The sequence below is a fragment of the Callorhinchus milii genome, unplaced genomic scaffold, assembly GCF_018977255.1.
Source record: "Callorhinchus milii isolate IMCB2004 unplaced genomic scaffold, IMCB_Cmil_1.0 Scaffold1, whole genome shotgun sequence".
In the NCBI taxonomy this organism is placed as follows: domain Eukaryota; kingdom Metazoa; phylum Chordata; class Chondrichthyes; order Chimaeriformes; family Callorhinchidae; genus Callorhinchus; species Callorhinchus milii.
Genome location: NW_024704742.1, coordinates 117,163,927 through 117,182,586, shown reverse-complemented (window position 1 = coordinate 117,182,586; position 18,660 = coordinate 117,163,927). Strand labels below are relative to the sequence as shown.

The 18,660-nt window shown below is 41.7% G+C and overlaps 1 protein-coding gene and 1 non-coding gene across 2 annotated transcripts in view; both read right to left on the bottom strand.

The window, feature by feature from the left end:
• sv2ca (synaptic vesicle glycoprotein 2Ca) overlaps positions 1–18,660 on the bottom strand; it is a 102,537-nt gene that overhangs the window by 10,401 nt on the left and 73,476 nt on the right. The window contains exons 6-7 of the mRNA XM_007905372.1: positions 1,881–2,014; positions 1,009–1,098 (exon numbers count right to left, since the gene is read on the bottom strand). Of these exons, the coding sequence (XP_007903563.1) occupies positions 1,009–1,098; positions 1,881–2,014 (224 nt within the window). The remainder of the gene's footprint in view (positions 1–1,008; positions 1,099–1,880; positions 2,015–18,660) is intronic.
• trnav-gac lies at positions 3,788–3,859 on the bottom strand. Its single transcript has one exon. It is a non-coding gene; the product is annotated as a tRNA-Val (tRNA).

Genomic DNA, 18,660 nt, shown 5'->3' with positions numbered 1-18,660 from the left:
ATGTTATCTGCTGTTAAATCGTCTCATTTCTTATCATCTCTTACATCAAAGCATCTGACCTGCAGCATAAACTCCACGACTTCTCCTGCTCACTCAAACTTGCAAAATCACGTGGAAAGTAAATGTTATGCACACTTCATTCAATGGCCAGTCCTGATGCTTGACTCCTCTAATAATGTGGCCAGTTTGGTTAAGATGGTTTGGTTTAGTTCCAACTCCCCAGACAAGGAGTCCAAACAACAAGTTGCATTTATATAATGTTCTTCATGTGGGGTAGTGACTCAGAGTGCTTAACAAGCACTTTGGAAATGATCCAGTGATGGTATTAACTGTCTCAGCATCTTGGGACATCCTCCTGATGTGAAAGGCTCTATAAAAATGTAATTTGCTGTTCTTGTTGTTGTCTCTGCTTTCCTCCCCTGGCCAATCTACAGAAATATTTCCCTGACCTTAATTATTGCATTCACTTTCTACAACAACAACAACAAAATTACATTTATAGAGCGCCTTTCATGTCGGGAGGACCCTACGTTGAGGATTGTGCACACTATAGAATATTTGGAGTATTCTGTCCTGGTTAGTCCAGTATATTGACATTCCACAATGATATGCAGTGCAGAATGTCCCTGATTTCCTATAGTGTCAACTCCTGATCCAGAAATGCTATCTAGCAGAAGCACTGAGGAGTGGTTAAGAGCTTTTTCGTACAGGGATAGCATGTCAGTCCTTGGCCGGTGCTTGTACAATACAATTGCACAACCCCACTCACTGTGTTGGAGTATGATACAACAACAACAACTTGCATTTGTATAGTGCCCTTCACACAAGGTAGCATATGTTTCACTGTGATACAATGATACAATGTGATACAATGAGCGATATAATGTGAATAGAAACAGTTGATTACAGAAAACATCCTTTCTATTAGATACCTCACATATAGCTGAAGTCTGCTGCAACTTCTGTCAATAATTTATCAAGTTAAGCCTGTCCTGTACCCGTACTTACGGTGAAAACTTTCTCTGGTTGACCTCGGGCCCTCATATTGGTATCATGAATTTGCTTCAGAATCATCCAGGCCTCATCATGTTTACCAACCTGTAAGGTAAGGCAATAAGGTAGTAAAATTAAGTACATGCATAATGTCATTTAATTATTTAAAGGTGAGTTTGAATTATCAAGATTGCCAGCTAGTAACTATCTTTCAAAGATCCAGCACAGACGCAATGGGTCGAATGGCCTTCTTCTGTGCTGTAAAGTTCTAGGGAACTATGTGGAACTCTCAATAATTTGGTTTGGAGACTCCTCAACATAGTGATGAGTTTTCCTGTGAGTCAGACACCCAGTTGACCAAAATTAATTATCCACATCACTTTGGCATGAAAATTGTATGTTCATATTCCACAGTTATTTTACGTGAATATAAAATTGAATATAATAATATTCCATTTTGAAGTCAGGGGTTTTGACACAGTGCACTGGGGAACTAGCGGATTCAACACAGGGGGAGAATGGGCACTTACACTGGTGACTCCCCTTAGAGAACATTCTCACCCATAGCAATAGATGCAGAGTGGGTTCACGTGTCTCTTCCATGAGCCCAGGGAGAAAGGAAAATCAGAGACTGTTACCCCATACTCCTCTTGCCCACTTGCTAGCATTTGTAGTGGCATAGGAGTTGGTAGAGAGCCAGACCATTGATCAGGACATCTAATTACATTGGTACATAGCGAGCTCATGGACAATTAACCTAACCCACAATTTAGACAGTTATGTAATTCCCGACTGATAAACAACAACAAGATTAAATTTGTATATGTGTCCACTTTCATAATCCACTAAAGCAGTGTCCAGTCTTTCCTCAGTTGCGAGTTTCTTACCTCCAGCAGGAATCGAGGACTCTCAGGCATGAAGGTGAGCGCCACCACAGAGGAGACACAAGGTAGAGCGCAGACAATGACAAACACTCGCCAACTGTGGAACTGGTAGGCAGAACCCATGCTGAAACTCCAACCTAGATAGATAAAGCGTAGGTCCTCAGAACATTAACACTGTTAAACTTCAACAACTAATATGACAACCAGCAGCTTTTAGTTGCTTTCACCCATATCGCTGAATTTGGAACCAAAAAACAACTCCCAGTGTGCCTGGAAAAGCAGGTTTTGCTCCGAAATCAAAAGGGTTTCCTAAGAGTTAGAAAAACTATTGTTGCTTTCATGCCAGAAATAACTGAGACAAATTTTAGAGAATGGGTATCAATTGGTAAAGGAGGTTTGGGATAGAGAAAGATAACATGTGTTGTTGAAAGAGGGAATCTCATTTTTTGGGGAAAGAGGGAATCTCAACTTTTGGATTGCTTTTGGAATCGAGCAGTTATGAAGAATTATAGCATTAACATTCTTGTTACCAAAAATAATACTAATAATAATCCTTGCATTTGATATAGTGCTTTTCAAGTCTTCTAGATGTCTCAAAGCGCAAGAAATATGTGAAGATTGTTAGTATTATTGTAGTAATAATTATACAAATAATAATATTCTGGTATCAACTTGTCTCAGCTGGCAACATTTCTCCTGATTATTACAATAATACTAACCATCCTTACACATGATATACTGCCTTTCTTGTTGGGAGGATGTCTCAAAGTGTTTCACAGGATTCACTGTAAATTGTAGTGACTGTGTACATTTTGGTAGGTGAATGCAGCAGCCAATAGGCCCACAACAATGTCCCACAGACACTTTTGTTTTGTTTCACAAGTTGTTGGCTAGAATACTGCAAGAAACTCCTTTCTCTTTTCGAATTGTGCTGTGAGACCTTAACGTAGATCTGAACAGGTAGATGGGACCTCATGAATTAATTCATCATTCACCCCATGGTTGGTTGTGGAGCATTGCTGCTTAGTTTGCCTTAAAAAGGGCACTATTCTTGACAATAAAGTGCTTAAAGATGTTGCAACATGTTAAGATTCCCTCTCCTGAAAAGTTAATAAAAATCAAATGGTTTGTTTTACAAATGCCCCTATAAAAGATTATGAATAATATACTTTATTTATAGGTAACATTTTAAATCATAATTTAAATCTCAATTGCTTTAAATCATTATCTGCACAATGCAGCTGTAATTGAGTTTTTAATTGAATTCTATGCTGGAAACATACACAGGGTCAGCCTTAGAGAAAGGTGGCACATCAGCAACAGTGGGTGATTCCTGAATCACATCCAATTGCTTGTTAGGCAGATCTTTTGCAAGGAATCATTCAGTGCCTTCGCGGGAAGGGTGATGGATCTCTGACCAGTGTTGGTAGTCAGCAGATTGATTGCAAAGGCAATCTGTTTGGTTCTCCGAAGCTTGTCAAGCAATTTGCTTAAATCGCATAATGCTACTATCACATCTTACAGTACACGTACTGCTCTGTATCTCCCACTTGACTCTGGGATGGGGACTGCTCCTGCTTCTACACTGAAAAGTGTAGTGACTGTGTATTTTGTAGGCGATATATAGATACAATAATAATAATCCTTGCAGTTGATATAGCGCCTTATCACGTCTTCGAGACGTCTCAAAGCACTTCACAGAATATACTGTAAAGTGAATTGACTGTATATTTTGTGGGTGAAATGCGGCAGCCAATTGCATACAGCAGTGGTCCACAAACAGTAGTGGATTGAGTGACCAATTTATTATTATTATTTATTTGAAAGATAAGCCAATCGACTAACAACCAGGTTCCTACTTAATGCTAGGTAAACAGGGGCGTGTGGAGTAAGAATACTTGCCCAATGTTTCGCCCTGCTGGGAATCGAACCCAGGTCTCTCGCTTGTCAGGGGAGTGCTCTAATCATTGAGCTACAGGACTCCAACAATGGAGTAAACCTCTATTTTTGGGATCCTCGTCCTCACCTTTAAGGGCATCCATGGCCTTGCCTCCTCCTATCTCTCTGACCTGCTGACTCCCTACCAAACTGCCCACTCCCTCCGCTCATCAGGTTCCGGCCTGACCCGCCCTACCATCGGTGGCCGGATTTTCAGCCTCTTTGCCCCCACACTCTGGAACTCCATCCCACGGTCCTTTCACCTCGCTTCCTCCCTTGTATCCTTCAAGGCCGGTCTCAAGACCCTTCTCTTCGACCGTGCCTTTGGTTTCCCTCCCACCTCTCTGCCTTCCCTCACCCCTACACCACCCCTCGCCCATGCTCGGGCTCCGACATCTGATTCTTCAGCACTTTGGGACGTCCTCCTAATGTGAAAGGCGCTCTATAAATGTAATTTTGTTGTTCTTGTTGTTAAGCAATAGAACAACAACAGAAACAGAACTGAAGCAGCTGCAAAATAAGCAGGAAGCAGATGCCTGCTCTTTCCAATGGCATAATTTCATGCAATTTACTATCGAGGGATTTAAGTTTCCAACTGTGGAAAATTAAAATGCTTAAAAACCAATGCTGATACTGTACACAATGCAGTCGATTACTGTGAAAAAATGCTTTCTCAACCCCATCCAGAGTAATCTTGTCAAAGGTGTTATATTGCTGCAACTGCTAAATAATTACCTAAATATTGATCTCTTTTTATCAGTGAGTAAGCAGTAAGTACGTAACAGAGGGCTGATAGAGAATGAAGCATTTTGCGGCCTCATGGAAGAGCTCTTGCAGCTAATACAATAAACTGTGCAGGTAAATTGGGTATTTAATCTTTGCAAGCCCACTTACTAAAAAAGCATTAAGCAGTCACTCAGAAGTGGTAATAGGCAAATGTGTCATAAATGAACTTTCCCAGCACAAGTCAATAGTTCTGCCATTATCCATTGATACACGTAATGAAAAATGTCAGGTGTTTTATCCTGCAATATAGAACCTTGAGCATAATAAAGACAAGGTACCCTCAGAGAATAGCTCTCCATTTCTCTCTGTACCATGTGAGTGCAAACATAGGAATGTTGGATTGCACAGAACAACTGGCCAGTCCAAAGGTTAAAAGAACACATGCACTACTCTAACATGCATACCCACAATCGATTTCTTCACCAAACAGCTATTAATTCTCTCTTATATTTGTCAACACAGTTTTCCATCACTGCCTCCCTGGGAAATCTATTCTACATTTTCACCACTCTGTAAAATAATTAAACTGTTTAAATTGTGTGTGTCCCTTGTTGTAGAACATATTATTATATTATGTTGTAAACATTATTAGACTTCAGCTTGTCTGCATCTTTTATGATTTTGAAAACTTCAATAAGATCTCCCTGGAGTCTTCTCTTTAGTGTGAACTTGCCTAGCTTTGGTAACTGTACTGTGAGTGATGTAAAATCAGCTCGGTGTCATCATCTCTTCCTCTCATAAACTGCTGTCCACTGCAATTTCAGTCAAAAGACAAAACATTGCTCCCTTGATGGCTCTGTTTTGAAAGCCATTTTCGATGTCAAATTGAGTGAATCAGAACAGGAAGATCACTTGTTCATTCTGTGCTGAGTTACCTGATCCTCAGCTTGTGTTTAGAGGTTGCAATTGGCTTCAGCAACCCTGGGCCAGAGAATAGTTAAAATCAGCTAGGGTATCTCTTCCTGGACGCTATCCAATAACCCATACAGGAAAGTGCATTTGAAAATTGATGTAATACACTTGGAATTTCACCTAGTCCCTAGCTTGTAAGACCTTTTTACGTCAAAATATCAGATTGTGCAGAACTGTGAAAAAATCTTAGTTTTTTTAAGAACAGAGGAAAATAACAATAACTTGGATTTTTATATAGCATCCTTCATGTAGGATGATGTCTCAGGGGGCTTTACAAAGACAGGGTCAGATGCTGAACAAGGAAAATGTAGGGGGAGGAGGAGGTGATTGTAGGTGTTGGCAAAGAGGTAGAATTTAAGGCTAGATTTAAAGACAAATTGAGGGGATGGGGGAGAGACCGAAGGAAAGAGGGAGGGAGTTCCAGAGGTGTAGGAGCTGAAGACTTGACCACCGATAAAGACAGGGAGGGGTCAAAGGACATGCTCTCTTTTTCTCTGATGACTCTCACTACCAACATTCACCCATGAACATGGCAGCCAATTGCGCACAACACTGTCCCACAAACAGACGTAGATTGAAGTGACCAGTTTTTTAAAAAAATAATAATTGTCTATCTGCCAATTGACTAACAACCAGGTTTCTACTTACTGCTAGGTAAACAGAGACGGGTGGAATAAGGAAACTTGCCCAACATTTCACCCTGCCGGAAATTGAACCCAGGTCTCTCGGTTGCAAGATGAGTGCTCTAACCACTGAGCCACAGGACTCCACTGGGTAATGCCACAGATGGCATCCAGTACCATGAAAAAGTACCTCTACCTCAGGCATGCTTCAGTACTGTGCTATTCAGCAGAAACTCAAGGAGAATAGGGGAACGAGATTAGAAGGAAAAACAAATCGATAAAGATGACAGAAATTTAAAATCGTGGTCTGGATAGTAAAATGTAGAGATGATGGCAGTTGAAAAACAATATAAACAGTAAAATGGAAAGTTTGATATAATTTAATGACACAATAGCTATCCTTGATAATGTGTTATCAGGTTTCTGTACAAACTGCTCAGATTTAAAGAGCCATCAGGATAGAATTTGGAATAATGAACTGAAGAAGTTGGTGTGCTGGTACTTTATAGTTCAGTGTTTAAAAGCTTTTTTGAACTAGCTGAAGACTATGTGACTGCGAGCCAAACAGTTATTGCAGCTGTAATTGCTCTGTCCCCATCAATCAATAAAAGAGATGGATAAACCTGTGGTAAGGAATGAAATTGGTCTTTGGTCATTTTCAATTCACATTATAGAGTGCTCGCAATAATTGGCCAGGACATGGTTACGCATGTAAAATGGTGTACCCTGAGATATTGTGGTAAGAAAAGACAGTGCCTGAAGAGCTTGCAGGTCTCATCAAGACAAGCAGGCAGCAATGGTGAGACCGGATCCTCGAAAGTAATGGAGATTACAGCACAGGGTTAAATGGAAAGTGCTGCAGTCTATACATACTTGGCTAGTCATTAATCTTCAGTCTTGCCCTGGGTTCTTGCTGTGTCACAAATTGCTAGAGCCATTGGTTAGACTGTATCCAGGGAGCAATTTCCATGCACCATTGCACAGAGCAGAACTTTAGTAACCTCAGACACAGCTTCAGCTTTCCTCTCGCTCAATATCACCTTTTCACTCTACTGATTACCCCAAATGACCAAATGAATCACTACGACAGAGATGCCCACAGTACGTGACATGCAGGCCTGACAGAATGCTCCATTAAAGAGCCCCTCCACCTGGATTGTAATGCAAAACATGAATTTCAAGAAAACCTTATAACATTTCCATTATAAATAAACGACAAGAGGGTCTGTCTGGAGCAGCATATTTGGGGCACTCATCCTACAACCTAACATGTATTTTCCAATCTGCTGAAATCTCCACTCTATCTGACCACTGGAAGTACCATAAGGTAGACAGATTGATCTAATGATTCAGAAGGGAGGTCCGAGAGGTCAGCATCCTGACTATGTTGTCCTGACTGACTAGTTGTATTAATTGATTCATGACTGGATACACAGCTGGTTTCTGACAGTTTACTTGTATGAGGCTGATAAATAGTGTGCATTTCTGATCTCTGGTTGTACAGCAGTGATGGGAACATCCTTAATACTTTTACAACAACAAGATTTCCAGCACCTTGGGATGTCCTCCCGACGTGAAAGGCGCTATACAAATGTAATCTTGTTGTTAATACTTTTACGACTATTCTAACAAATGATCAGACAGGTGCACTATTACCATATGACTTCTAATAGTTTTATTTGAAAGCATTTTATTTGTAATGTCTGTCTGGCTCAGTTATAGCACTCTTGCCTCTGAGTAAGAAGGTAGTGGGTTCAATCCCCATGCTGGGAGTTGGGACTCATATAGTCTAAGCTGACATTCCAGTACATTGCTGGTGGAGCGCTGCATTGTTGGAGGTGCCATCCTTTGATGAGATGTTAAATGTGGCCCATCTGCTTGTGCAGGTGGACGTGAGAGATCCCCCAGGACTATTTGAAGGGAGTTTCTCCCAATATCCTGGCCAACCATCTCCCAAATAGAAGTTATCATTTACTTCATGATTGTTTGTGGATTACTGCTGTGTGCAAATTAAATGCTATGTTTGTGCACAAAATACACAGTCACTCTGCTTTCTAGTACTTCCTGTCAAATCCTTTGCGACATCCTCCTGATATAAAAGGTGTGTATATCAAATGCAAAGGTTCTAATTATTTTTATCATTTATTATTACTATACTACCAAGTGGCCAGACAGATGTCTTGCAATGATGGTGCAACTGTCTGATCTCTGATGGTATAACAATAAGAATGTTGGAGATATTGTGCTACTGATGTACTTGTCCTCTTTGTGATGGCATAGTAAATAATAAATAATCCTTGCATTTGATATAACTCCTTATATGAAGTCACACTGTCGAAACCTCTCAGAGCACTTCACAGTATTTGCTATAAATTCTAGTTGCAAAACGTGGAGTCCTGTAGCTCAGTGGTTAGAGCACTCGCTTTGCAAGTGAGAGACCTGAGTTCAATTCCAGGCAGGGCGAAACCTTGGGCAAGTTTCCTTACTCCACACGCCTAATAATAATCCCTCCAAAAAACCAAAAACAATAATTAAATTGGTCATTTTCAATCTACGACTGTTTGTGGGACACTGCTGTGCGCAATTGGCTGCCACGTTCACCCACAAATATACAGTCAATTCACTTTACAGTGTGTTCTGTGAAGCGCTTTTGGACGTCCTCCTGACGTGAAAAGCGCTATAACAAATGCAAGGATTATTATTATTATTATAGTGATTTTTGTATTTGTTGACAAACATGGCAGACAATTTGTGCAAAGCAATACTCCACAAATAATACAAAACTACAATACAAAATGACATTTGTATAACACCTTTCCTGTCAGGAGGATGGCCCAAGGCGCTGGACAGTCAGGGATTTGGACACAAGCAGGGAGGTTGGGATCAGGGAGGTTGGAGGGCAAGAGGGTGGCAGACAGCGTAGTCGAAGAGGAGGGTCTTGAGACATGCTTGAAGGAGGAAAAGGCGGGATTCAGGCAAAGGAATGTGTGATGGAGGGGGGGTGGGGGGGGGCGAATGAAATCAATTGGACCACCCTGGTCTAGAGGAATGTTGGCCAGGACACCGTGAGTAAAGGTTAGAGTTAAAGCCAGAATGGTGTTAAAAGTACTTTAGTAATGTTATAAATAAATATATAATCAGGACAATATGAGAAACTCCTTTCTCTCAAATAAAGTAAAAATTAGGGTTAGAGCCATAAGGGTATTAATGGTATTTTCGTAATGATGTGTATATAATCTGTGGTATACAAATAGTGTCAATTCTTTTCCGTCATTCTCGGAAAAGATAAAAGCAATGGTTTCACCAAACAAGTATTGCACAAACACTGCCTCTAATTTGATTTGCAAGCCAGCAACATACAGACGGAATGTGGACTGAGATTTGACATTGTAGGACTAAATCTGAGAGTCAAGCGCATTTAAAATGTTAATAATTCAGTTGTGGATACAGTGTCGATAAAACAGCAATTGGAAGTGAGGTTGTTTGAAAATGTCTTGTTTTACAATGTGTAAGAAGGATCTCTCTTTCTCTTTTCCAAAAGCGAGTTGAGATAATTATCTTTACAAGTGATATTAGTGCCTGCAACACTGAAATGTTTCAAAGTGTTTCACAGGAAATTGCTGTCAAGTATAGTAACTATGTATTTGTAGGCAAACAGGACAGCCAATTTATGCACTGCAACGTTCCACAAACAACTGAGCAATTTATTGTTGGCTACGACATTGGGAGACACTGCCATCTCTTTTCAAATAGTGTCACGGGATTTTCAACGCTCTCGTGAATAGGCAGCCAGAACGTTAATTTAACATCTCATCCAAAGGATAGCAGCTCTGACAATGAAGCAGTCCTCCAGTAATAGACAGGAGTGTCAGCTGCGAGCTCAATGATATTGACTGCAGATTAGGTCTAATATAGTTTAGAAGTTAATTAGCAAGGTCACTTTGTCCCTTCTCCCATTATCCCTTTGTGATTAGACTATAGCCCAGTAATTTTAGATGTTAAGCTCCTGACACTTGTTCAGTACTTATTCTTCCCTAGTTAATTCAGGTCATTCCTTGAGAAATCCACATGCATTGCCAACAGCACTAGATAATATAGGTTATCACAGAAAGGTTATCATTCCAAAAAGGCCTTGCCCACAAAACAGCCACTATCCTTGCCGGTAAATACTGTGAAGTGCTTTGAGATGCTCTGATATGATAAGGTGCTATAAAAATCCAAGCCTTTTCTTCTTCTGAATATTGCGTAAAAATATTTTTATCTTAATATAATGTATTTTAGTTTCCATTTTGTAGTAAGGTTAAGTAGAAACAAAATGCTGACCCACATGAATGCCACTGAACTGAAATAGGTTACTGTGTTACTTTCTAAACAAGAGATGGCAGGTGTTACAAAGCCTTGGTGTACTGACACTGTACTCTATGGAGGAGAAAACAAGAACAGGAGTAGGCCACTTGGCCCATTGAGACGACTCAACTAATTTATAGTTCACGGTAGCTCTATATCTTTCTAATCCCATTTGCTCACCTTTTCTTCACATCCCTTAATCCTCTCGTAATACTGTACAGCGCAGTAAGTGCTATTGAGGAGCTATGTACTAGAAGCATCGCTGGTGTCATTTCCCTCACAAGATTACAACAGTGATGCTCCCTGAACTCAGTGTATATAGGCAACACACATGAAGTGGCATCAGTGGTACCTTTAACCTTGACTCTCGAGAATATAACTCTGACATAGACAGAATGGTAAAATGGGCAGACACATGGCAGATGAGTTTCAATGTAGAGAAATGCGAAGTAATGAATTTTGGTAGAAAGAATGAGGGGAGGTAATACAGGCTGGTAATACAATCTTAAGGGGGGTAAAAGAACAGAGAGACCTGGGGGTGCAGGTAAATGAATCCTTGAAGGTGGCAGGACAGGTAGATAAGGCTGTAAAAAGGGCAAATGGGATTCTATGCTTGATAAATAGGGGCATAGAGTCCAAGAGTCAGGAGGTTATGATTAACCTATATAAAACACTGGTTAGGCCTCAGTTAGAATACTGCGCCCAGTTCTGGGCACCACACTATAGGAAGGATGTTAAGGCATTGGAAAGGGTGCAGAGGAGATTTATGAGGATGTTACCAGGAATGAGGGACCTTGATTATGATGAAAGGCTAGAGAGGCTGGGATTATTCTAATTGGAGCAGAGAAGGTTACGAGGAGACCTAATAGAGGTCTTCAAAATCATGAGGGGATTTGATAGGTTGTAAAGGGAAAAAGTGTTTCCACTGGTGGGTGTGTCAGTGACTCGAGGTCACAGATTCAAAATAGTCTCTAAAAGAAGCTTATTCATTTATTGATAAATTTTTTCACACAGCGAGTTGTTCGAATCTGGAACGCATTGCCTGAAAGGGTGGTCAAGGCCGATTCGATACCTACTTTTAAAAACGCGGTGGACGGATATTTGAGGAGGTCGGGTTTGCAGGGTTATGGGGAAAGGGCTGGGAAGTGGGATTGACATTAATTGCTCTATTCAAAGAGCCGGCACAGACTCGATGGGCCGAATGGCCTCTTTTTGTGCTGTACAGTTCTATGATTCTATGAAATTAACCCAACCTCTCATCATAGCTAAGATCATTCATCCCAGGTATCCTGGATGACAAGATCCTACTCTCAACTGACTGACTATAGGATCAAAGAGGAAATGAGTAAAACTACAAGACATGTCAAGGATTATTCCAAGCTCTAAATTACAACAAGAATCTTGCAGAGTTTAACTTGTTCTAGAAAAACAATTGAGAGAGAGGATATAATCGAGGGTACATCTCGCATCGATGTACCTAATGCTTATTCTTATTCGCTTCTTTTTTACCTCTCAAGTAAACCTACAACACTTTTTGCATCTCCAAGGGATTGATTGAAGGATGAAGTCAGAAGATGCTTCAAAATCAACCACATGTTTGATGCTTAAGTCAGAAGATGGTGTGTGATGCAGTCTCACCACTTAGTGAGTTCTCAAATCCGTGCTTGGCGAATGTCTAATGACCAGATAGTTTAGTCTTCTCGAGGAGGAGGAGGTAAGTAAGGTCGCTTTGGAGCCGAGCTCTAAGGTGACCTGCTTAGCCACAAAATATTGGAGTCATGCCACCTACTGTGGCAGTTTCAATAGTCATGTTCCTACACTCGGCAGTATTTCCAATTCTTCAAGGCACTTATATAACAGATAAGTCAATCTAGCAATTGGAGGAGCTAATCATTGGGATTCTTCCCCCTTGAGGCCTGTTTGAGACCATTACCAACCCGTCCTGCCACACATTTGAACTTGTCACCCCCTCCTCTGTCATCACCACCATATCCTCCATGAAGCCCACCACCTGCTCCCTGGACCGCATCCCCACCCCTCTCCTTAAATCCCAGCTCCATCTCCTTGCCCCACTACTCGCCGACATCATCAATCTCTCCCTGTCATCTGGCACTGTTCCTACTCCTCTCAAAACAGACACTATCACCCCCACCTTGAAGAAACCTTCCCTTGACCCATCAGAGCTATCCAGCTAATGGCCCATCTCCCACCTCCCTTTTCTGTCTAAGGTCTTCGAGAGATCCATTGCCTCCCAGTTTCGCTCTTTCCTCTCCTCCCACTCCCTCCATGAGCCCCTCCAATCGGGTTTCTGTGCGGCCCACAGCACGGAAACTGCTCTGGTCAAGGTCACAAATGACATCCTGACCATGTGTGACGAGGGCTCCCTCTGCCTCCTCGTCCTCATCGACCTCTCCGCCGCCTTTGACACCGTGGATCATTCAATCCTCTTCCACCGCCTCTCCTCCCACCTCAACCTTCAAGGTTCTGTCCTTGACTGGTTCAGGTCCTTCCTTTCACATTGCCTCCACTTCATCGCTGCAAACGGTTTCTCCTCCAGCCCCCGCACCATCTCATGCAGTGTTCCTCAGGGTTCTGTCCTAGGTCCCCTCCTCTTCACCCTCTACATGCTCCCCCTTGGTGACATCAGCCGCAGACATGGGATAAATTGCCACATGTATGTGGATGACATCCAACTCTATCTCTCTGTCTCCACCCTCAACTCCAGGACTACTGGCATCCTGACCACTGCCTGTCGGACAATAAGTCCTGGATGAGGGACAACTTTCTTCAACTGAATGTCAGCAAGACCGAGGCCCTCCTGATTGGCTTACGCCAGCGCCTCCGCACCTCGGGCCCTGGCGGTATCAGCCTCCATGGCTGCACACTGAATCTCACTAAGCCAGTCAGGAACCTGGGTGTCTTGTTTGACCCTGAACTGTCCTTTCTCCCCCACATCCGCGCCATGACCGGCACTGCCTACCACCACCTGTGCAACACTGCCGCACCCCTCAGACTGCTAAAACCCTCACCCACGCATTCGTCACATCAAGGCTCGATTCTGGAAACTCCTTCCTCATTGGCCTTTCCAACTCTTTCCTTCACAAGCTGCAGATCATCTGCAGATCGTGTACTCTCGTGCACCTGGCTCCGTGTCCCCATCACTCCCACCCCCGCCTGACTCCACTGGCTCCCCATCCCTCAGAGGATCGATTTCAAGATCCTCATCCTCACTTTCAAGGCCATCCATGGCCTTGCTCCCTCCTATCTCTCTGACCTGCTGACTCCCTACCAACCTGCCCGCTCCCTCCGTTCAGCGGGCTCCAGTCAGCTCTATGTCTCCCGCCCGACTCACCCTACATTCAGTGGCCGGGCTTTCAGCCTCTCTGCCCCCAAACTCTGGAACTCCATTCCAAAGTACCTTCACCTCACTTTGTCCCTTGCCTCCTTCAAGGCCAGTCTGAAGACCCTTCTACTCGATCGTGACTTCAGTCACCCTCCCACCTCCCTACCTTTACTCATCCCTACCCCACCCCTCCCCCATGCTTGGGTCCTGACCCCTGACTGTCCAGTGACTTGGGACGCCCTCCCAACGTGAAAGGCACTCTATAATTATAATTTTGTTGTTGTGTTGCTGTTGTTGTTAACCCAACAAGCAAAGGCCTTAATGGTGTGGTAAGAATTGGATACGCAGTGGTGAGCAATCCAGTGTTCACAATTGGTTTTATCTGGTCAAATGCCAGCAGCAGTCCAATGCACATTCTTGGGTCTTCAAGCTTTGGGTCTTGCCAACCTGTGCCTAAAGCCTCTAGCATTAACTAAGCAGGGTGTTTCCCTCCAGGGTAAAAGAGTGCATTGCCTATTCACCGAACATTAATTTGCATACATATGTGGAACTCCCAGCCATTTGGTTTGGAGACTCTTAAGCATGGTGGTGGTTTTCATGTTGATCAGGTTTTCCTAGCTGACTAAATTAAAAAAAATGACACAGCAGTCATACAGAGGGAAACAGAATGACTGAAATATAGAAGAGGAGGAATCGATTGAACCAAATTTCATTCATGTTGATTGAATTGTACTGAACCATCAAGTAATATGTTTTAGAGATTTAAAATACCACTGGTATAACAACGAAACCAGAAAAATATATTTAAGGCCTTAAACTCAAAACTCATCATAATTGAAAATCCTGGGTCATTTCAATGAGATAATTTCAGCCTTTTTTGCTTGAATTCTGCTTAATTTGGAAGTCTTAAAAAAAAGGCATGTAGAGCAGCAGATAAAATATCCAACTTCATTCACTATTTTATGTGACTTTCCGCAACAGAGCAATAAGTGATTTCTAGTAAAAGGCAACAAATGATTTTAATAATGGAAAAATTGGATTCCTGGTAGGGTAAGCATCCAATCTAACCTTTGTGTGCTATAGGATGTCCTCCCAACAATGAGAGATTGAAATGCAATGGGCGCTTGAACTGATGCATTTGTCTGGTTGTAGTGAGACCAGTGAGCCTCTTTGGTGGCAGTGCTGCCTCCATCTCTAATGTATTGAACTAATTCAGAACATTACTCTTACCTACAGTCCTTCACATCAACAAATCTACTCTTGAGAATCAATCCCAGTCACTTAAACTCACTTAAACCCATCTGGGCCTATTTTGTCAGTGCTTGTTCAGATTGTTTGATAATTGAGTTCTCCCTTTCAAAGGCAAATCAATACTGACTGGACCAGTGCTCCCACCTAGCAATGGCAATGGTAACCATGGAGACGTATACGGCTCAGAATGCTTCACCCTTTCCCTAAGGAAGAAGGAAGGACAGATTGAGTATCAATTGGTAGAACTTAACAAAAACAACAACAACAACAAGATTCCATTTATAGAGCACCTTTCACGTCGGGAGGACGTCCCAAGGCGCTGGACAGTTGGGTCAGGACCCGAGCAGGGGGGAATGGTTAGGGTGAGGGGAGGGAAGGGAGGGAGCGAGGAGGGGGTAGAGAGTCGAGAGGGGAGCTGAAGGATCGGTCAAAGAGAAAACTTAAGTTCTTAAGAACTTAAGGTCTTAAGTTCAGAATTATAAAAAATATAAATGACTGAGGGACAACATCTCCTTCATTAAAATTTCACTCTGAAGATAAGTTAAACAAACAAAACTGGTCCATTATTTTCTTTCAATTCAATTGTAACTAATGCTGAATTCAAATAATGCTAATGGCAACTTTAGAAAGGTCATCATTTTGCAGTAAAACTGTCTAGCCCGGAAGGATGCAAACCTCAGTTAATGATAATTACATAATACTATGCAGAAAATAAAAATGTTTTTTTATTATTGTAGCACCGGAATGCTGTTGCAGGGCACCAAGAGTTAAAATTGTAGCCAATCCCAGAATTTCTTGGTCCGTGTATCCAGTATGTAATTGACTTCACTGCAGCGCTGGCTGAGTCAGCATCCCCTGAGATTGATGCCTTTGTGCATCCGCAAAGTCCTTGCTCTGAAAAAGGCACTCGCCCTGACAGAACGCCTTCACTCAGTAACCTGCGCAATGCTGTTTGAGTTATTGTCGCACATTGGCGCCATATTTCCTCTCTGAAATGTTGTGGATATGGCACTGGTCCACTACAGCACTAATCATACTGATGAGGCTGCCAAGCTGAGAGGAGAATCGATGCCAAGACCTCAAGATTTATACTTTTACTGAGTGGGAGAGGTTACTGATCAATAGGACTCAATCAGGGTCAGATGAGTTGTCTCAAATAAGTTCCACAGAGAGACTCACTTCGCTTTTACTTAATTCTAGGTATGTTAATTCTTGGAACTGCTGCACTTCCAGCCTGGTCTATTGAACACAGCACTGTCGATCATCATAATTCGTATGAACCACCGAATCTTTTATTCTTTAAAATATTTTGAAGAGATTTCAAAAAAAGTGTTTTCTTTCATGTTTTATGCTGCTTCATTTTGTTTCTCTTGAGCTGAGCAAAGGTGTTTGGAATGGAAAAGCTATTGTGATGGAATCAGTGCTTGACCTTAAGTACACTTGGAGCTCTAGGAAAGATTGATTAAGATTTCAATTCCTCTGTACGTAAAACACATCTGTTTAAGTTACCAATACGAGCAACACTTCCTATTCTATTTGTTGAGGTGTGCATTGGTTCTTTACCAGTACCTCAAACAAGCAGCCATTATTCTTGTGACAGCAAGGAAATGGACAGTAGGACATCAAAGTAATCCGGAATCCTAGTCTCACATGAAGCTCAAAATTCCTCCCAGACTTAGCCTGTAAGGTCATTTTGTCTTAAAATTTAAGATTGTGTTAAATTCGTAAATTCAGTCTTAAGCTGAAAGCAGTTTTTCTGCAGTTTTCAAAAGGAACCAGCTGCCAAATTAAGTGTGAATTTAAGAATTTTTCATACTTCTGTACCATGTTCTGTAACAGCCACGAGGTAAAGACTTTCTCTGTAGCAGTGAAGGAGGGGATGAACGAAGCATATTTAATGTTGAGTTAATTACAGTTTTTTACTAAGTCACTAGAAACTGGATAGAAATTGCCCAAATCCATTCCAAAAAGAGCTTTTATTGTCATGTGGATTCATTTTAAGGTGATGGTTTCCTGGCATGAACAGCAGTTTCTGTACTCACCACACACAACTTAAATAAACTGAAATAATATGTATCAAGACTCCATCCACTCAAACTCTGCATAATTTAAGATTCTTCAGAATCGTTACTATCACCACAAAAAGCCACTAACAATCTGAAAGTCTCAGCATTGTTGATATTATTATTATTATTATTATTATTATTATTATTATTATCATAAACAAAACTCAAATCAGGAATGGTGGTGAATTATAAATAATAAACCATTTATTTGAAGTTGGAAATATCCTGGTTGTACTTGAAGGATTTACGGTGTCCATTTTCTCTTGCCAGACGAAGTGTATGATTCAAATACTTACACTCTGTATGTTCAGTGTTAGCAGCACATGTTATACAATTATAGGTACTGGTATGAATATGCCAAAGAATTCAGGGTCAATAAGTAACTTATCTCACTGACAATGATAAGCAATTTCCAAGTCACTCTTCTTTCTGACTCAGACACTGTATTTGTTTGCACAAATCCTGTTCAAGGTCAGGATCCTGTAAATCAGCTCATCAGTATCTGCATTTGATTAAATAAGTCAACTATGTGCACTTGAACACTCCTGGCATGTTTCCTGAATGCCTTTCTGGAAATGGTGAGTCAAGGTAAAAATCACAAAGCACTGCAGCCCCTGGAACTCCACTTCCACCTCCCAGACTGACCAATATATGATCTAACACATCAATTAAACACACAAACAAATAACAAAATAATCCTTGCATCTGCTGTGGTGTGTTTAGTATCAGGAAGATATTGCAAAGCCCTTTACAAGGTGTATAGTGACTGTGTATTTCATAGGCACACACACTAGCCAATTTGCACAAAGCAATGTCCCACAAATGACCATGAATTAAATGACCAATTTTATCGAGGGAATTGCTGGCAAGGATACTGGGAGAAACTCCCTTTTCTTTTCAAATAGTGCCTGGGATCCTTAACATCCACCTGAACAGGCAGATTGGACCTTGGTTTTTAATACCTGCTCTGAAGGACGTCACCTTCAAAATGCAGCACACCCCCAGCAATGCACTGCTGTGATTGTGAGTTCAAAGTCACAATGTGAGCACTCAACCTTCTTACTTAGAGTTGAGAGTACTAACCAATCGAACCAGGCTGACACCACTTGACATGTATATATATACTGTGAGGTCGCATTATAACACAGTATTTGGGATCCATAAATTCCCAATCCACAGACTGCACATGCTCACATCCGGCTGATTCAATGGCTGGTTCCTGCTCTGGAAGAAAAAGTGGCCAATTTGCAGGTCATCGGGTCACCACATATCACATTTTGTTTATTGTATGTGCACGGGATGGGGGCGGGGTGGGGGGAATAGTATTTTACTGTGTGATACAAAGTGCAACAGCACCACCTGCTGGAATTGTATGGAGATCTATTGAGAACCCAAAAAATATTTTGCATGATACAACAACAACAACAAAATTACATTTATATAACTCCTTTCAGATTGGGAGGACGTCCCAAGGCACTGGACAGACAGAGTTTCGGATCCAAGCTGGGGTTCAGGAT